Source organism: Sinocyclocheilus grahami, unplaced genomic scaffold (genome assembly GCF_001515645.1).
Source record: "Sinocyclocheilus grahami isolate Dianchi unplaced genomic scaffold, SAMN03320097.WGS_v1.1 scaffold121.1, whole genome shotgun sequence".
NCBI classification, from domain to species: Eukaryota; Metazoa; Chordata; class Actinopteri; order Cypriniformes; family Cyprinidae; genus Sinocyclocheilus; species Sinocyclocheilus grahami.
Window position 1 is genome coordinate 1,705,080 of NW_015505300.1, and position 4,995 is coordinate 1,710,074.

Consider the following 4,995-nt stretch of genomic DNA (forward strand, 5'->3'; position numbering starts at 1 on the left):
AGCTGTGTAAGAAACAGATCCATTAAGACAAACTATCCATTCAAACGAGTCCTCTATCCATAATATTGCTTTCTTCAGTGAAAACCTCTCATATTTTGGCCATGAAGCGACAGTTAAAAGTGAAATGCCTTAATGATGCATTCACTGCAGAGGATCAATTGGTGACCAAGTGATGTAATGCTTATTTTCTCCAAATTCTCGTCCGATGAAGAAACAAACTCATCTAGATTTTGGATGATATGAGGGTGAGTAAACTGTCAGCATATTTTCCTTTTTGTGTGAACATTTCCTTTAAAGTAAATGCTACTTTAATGATTTATTTCAATACTCCAAATTCTGTATATATGATGGATTAAGTCTCAGATACACTCTTAAAAATAATTCTAATATTCTGATTTATTATCAATGTTGGAAATAGTTGTGCTGCTTTTGGAAACTGTGATACTTTTTCAGGATTCTTTAGTGAATAAAAAGTGAAAAAAGAACAGCATTTATTCCAAATAGAAATGACCGAACACGTGAAATGTAACTTTTGTTATTTTCATTCAAATCAATTTAGTTCAATAATATTTGTTCTTTTTTATTTAGTATTTTGAGAGAATTTCATGATACTAATGAATATTTATGCAATAATTGTGATCATTTTTTCCCCATTGAAAATTTTTAGAAATAAACACATATTTTTTATTAAGTTGTGGATTTGGATATTTAGACATTCTCAAAGACGACTTTTTTGTAAAGGTTTAGATTTTGTGTTTGAAATGTCAGTTTTTGCATTAATTTTACTACAGTCTAACCTACAGTGTGGCTATTTTGCACTCTTGGTATTTTAGAGTGTCACCCCTTCATTGCTGTGCACTTTTCTCGGCATCTGAATGATTTGTAGATTGTACACACAAAAACAATTCTCTGTCATTTCGTATTTTTGCGTATTTCCCATTCATTTCCAATGACAGTCATTTTTGACCGCGAACAAAGTGTGACTAATTTTTTACGACCATTTAGCGTTATCGAATCAACGAATATTCGACTTTTTTGGGGGTACACCGATGAAGTAGCGATTTTTAAATCTTTCCCAAAAAAAAAAATCCGTTCTAAAATGACCGGAAAACCCCATAGGGTTAACCCCCCTGCAAACTAACATAATTCGAGTGAGTTCAGTATTTTATCCAGCATACTAAGACAATACTGGGGACATGAAAATAGTGTGCTTAATACCAACGTACAGTACAAACATTTTCAGTATTGTAAAAGTTGTCTACACCAGTTTCTACGTCATCCGGTTCAGGTTCTCACGTTGTTTTACGTTGAATGAAACTGCGCATTATTTTTTCCGAAGAGCGCGGAATTTGATGACCCGGTATTCTCCAAACCCAACTACGCAAGATTTGCAACTTAGCCCTGCTAATGTGAACGACGACAGCGGAGGAAACGCGCCAGCCGTACGGAGAGGCTTAAAGAGACATCAGCGAAGAGGGAGAAAAAATGATAATGGCTTCAAGGAATGAGCATTAAAACCGACCAAATGGGAACTGTCATCGACTTATAATACAGAGATCTAGGTAAAAGTGTCTAATCTGTTGATACTTCTTCCTCCTTGGACGATTTATGGAAAATTCCGTGTACGTAATTTAAACCAATTTCGACTGTTTGGGATTAAGGAGTTGCCCGGTTAACGGCTGGCAACAAAATCTCCGTGCTTGTCAACAAATATTGCTTTGACGTATGTATAATGTGGTTGTAGACCATAACAAGCTGTCTTTTATTTTCCATAACCCCGCTGGTGTTGTTATGCGGGTTTAGTAACTCTCGTTAGCTCGCTGAAGCGCAGGCCACATATCGTTAGCTTGTTTGGGCTAGTTAGCGCGTTAGCCGTGTTCACTCATTTCTGCTGCTTAGTTGGCAACTCAGTGGCTAACTGACAACATTAGCTCTTCAGCAGTCGAGGATTCACAAGAACGTCCCTTCTTTGCTGTCTTTACGTTCGTATAATGTACTTTTACAAAGGGAACACAATGTACCAAAATATGTTCGGAGTTCATCTTCGCAACTCAAGTTTCTTTCTCATACTTTGGTGGCGAGCCGAATTAGGCTAGCAGGCACATTTGTCTAGTTTATTTCCCGCAAGTAGCCTTTTAGATATCGTTTCGAAATAAATATCTGACAGTGTAGCGCGTTTTTATTTCTCGAGCTTACTAAGAATCGGTCATAGATTAGACAAGCTCCTGAATCGAGAGGAAAGGCCACGGTGCAGGCCTGATATCACATTTGTTGGCGTTGTAAAACAGTTTTGTTGTCGATGCATGGAGATCAGGCCTGATCCGAGATGAGACGATGGATTATAGTCTTAGCTGGATGGTTAACTTTATAGATTTGATCACATTTAATCATAGTTTATGATGCTTATACCTTGTTATTGGAAGTGGAATTAATGCTACAAGTCCACAGGCAGAAAGTAAAAACATTGTTTTTTTTAGACTGATATCAAATGTTGTGTATCTTAAAATGTTTTGATGTAAAGACACCAGTTTTCTTTCTTTGTCATGAGATGTAACATGTCAATAGTTAAATTGACAGTTCTTGATATTAAGATGCATTATTTCAGTGAATTCATTCTGAATGGATTACAAGGAACATTTTGTTGGAAAGTCATTTAGATGTTTTTATGTCACCATAAGCAATGAATTTATGCTTGACAAGGAGATCTATCTATCTATCTATCTGTCTATCTGTCTGTCTGTGTGTCGTTCTGTCTTATCTATTTTAATGTTAATATGTTTACTGGGCATGAATTCTTTCAAGTTTGTTTTTAAGCAGCACTCTCTATTGTTAAATTAAATGTTATTTGTATAGTGCATTTCACAATACATTTTCTTTCAAAGCAGCTTTGCTGAAAGTGTATTAATGGTATCAAATGGTTTTCAGTGGTACAATCAAGACGTAATCTGTTATTGGTCAGAGATGAGTGTGTCAGATTAGTATCTATATGTCAGTAGTACACAGCTATAAGATAATACAGGTTAAGTAGCTAGTTTTGTATGTCTATCAAAGGGAAAATAAAACCATGGATGGCATCATCTGTAACATCTGGTGAGGTGCCTCCCTCCAATAACAACACAACCAAGACACTCTATCCAAGATGACTCCGGCTGGGCTCGTCTTCACATGACCTCAGGCCTCATCTCGAGCTCCTGAGGGATGTATTTTTAGAGCTGAAAGTCAGAAACGCTAGATAACATTTCCTGTAGGGAGATGGTCTCCGGTTTCGTGTCTCTCAAATGTTCAGACTTATGAGTTTCATAGAGGCAGTGATGGTGCAGTTTTCTCCCTGCATTTTTATTGTATGTGTTCTGTTTTATTTGAGGTCTTAAAAGAGTTTGAGGCTTTAAAACAAAGCAAATTGTGTTTAAGAAGGACTTGTATATTGGTTATGTATAAATGTTGAAATTCAGTGTCTTACCACAGAGTGTTAAAAGCTGCCGTGTTAGTAGCTGAAATAGATTTAGAAGTTGTAATTGGTAACACAAGAAAGCTTTATTATTTAGCCCTGGCCCCTGAGATAAAAAAAGGAAGAAAAAAAAAAAGTAGGTTATTTTGGGGGGTTTCTTTCAATATATTTCTATTTAAGAGTTCTTAAGGTGTCTTTTAAATATTTAATATATTAATGGGCTAAGTTCACTTGGGAATTATATTTCTTTCCAAACCTGTATGTAGGGTTGCAAAAAGGCGGAAACTTTTCGAAAGTTTCTGGAAATTTTCTACCCCTTTGCAACCCTACCTGGCTGACTTTCTTAATGAGAGAGAATTTGTTATTTTTGACTGAACTGTCCCTTTAAATGAGAAGTACAATGTGTGTTCCTCACCACCATAGTAGAACATGTGCCAGTGCAGTTCTCTGTGTGTACTTTTAAGCAGTCTATTTAGTGCTAATTGTGCCTTTTCTCTGCCCCAGATATTCTAAAGTGATAAGCAGCTGATGTTCTGCCTGTTTCCTCTCAACCCAAACGTTGATACTTGGACTCAAGGAATGCCTGACATGTCTCTGCAAAACCACCTGGAGGGGACGCAAAGGATGGAAACCGATGCCAGACACCACCTCACTTTTACCAGCTAGGGTCGTGTACATCTGTCCTTCTCCCAAGGAATGTGCTCCTCTATGGTTGGATTTAAGGAAGATTTCCATATGATGTCTTCGTCCTGAATTGTATCGCCCTTGGATTGTTTGCTATACCTTCCCTGTCTATAAAAGCAGTTAATGTCTCATTTAATCCATATGTGTAGAGCCGTGTTGTGGATAAGCCATTCCCTCCACTCTCTTTCTCTCTAAATTCCTCTCCTCCATCCCATTCCCTGTGCCCCTGTTGTTAGTTGTTTTGGTGGCTCTGTGATTTTATGGCAGTGGAGTAATCGTGGAGAGGCCGGGGTATCACAAGCTTATGGATTTTGATAAAAGAGGAGGAGGAGGAGGAGGAGGAGGAAAAGGAGAGGCGGAGGAAGGAAAGAGAATGTCTAAGACTGGTGGGAGCAGGACAGGGCATGGGGGTGGCCGAGGCTCTGGGACCAACTCTGGGGTGCTTATGGTTGGCCCTAACTTCCGAGTGGGAAAGAAGATCGGCTGTGGGAACTTTGGCGAGCTTCGACTTGGGAAAAATCTTTACACCAATGAATATGTGGCCATTAAACTGGTAAGTTCCTCACAAAAACAGTTGATATTGTGTTTATATTAGAAGTTAATGCACACTGACATTCAACTGCTGCTTGTAGTGTACATGCGTGCTGTTAAACATTAAAAAAAAGGGATGTGACGTGTAGCCAAGTGTGGTGTCCCATACTTGGAATTTGTGCGCTACATTTAACCCATCCAAGTGCACACACACAGCAGTGAGTAATGAACACACACACACACACACACACCCGGAACAGTGGGCAGCCATTTTTGCCGTGGCGCCCGGGGAGCAGTTGGGGGTTCGGTACCTTGCTCAAGGGTCTCTTGTG

The 4,995-nt window shown here is 38.6% G+C and overlaps 1 protein-coding gene across 7 annotated transcripts in view; it reads left to right on the forward strand.

Moving 5' to 3' along the window:
* The first annotated feature begins 1,296 nt into the window (after nucleotides 1-1,296).
* Nucleotides 1,297-4,995, forward strand: part of LOC107589861 (casein kinase I-like) — a 29,920-nt gene continuing 26,221 nt past the window's right edge. For 2 of the 7 annotated variants that reach the window (XM_016278427.1, XM_016278431.1), the window contains exons 1-2: nucleotides 1,297-1,562; nucleotides 3,953-4,685. In XM_016278427.1, coding sequence (XP_016133913.1) covers nucleotides 4,437-4,685 — 249 coding nt within the window. In that variant the 5' untranslated portion in view covers nucleotides 1,297-1,562; nucleotides 3,953-4,436. The other 5 variants (XM_016278434.1, XM_016278433.1, XM_016278430.1 and 2 more) reach the window with 5 other exon arrangements.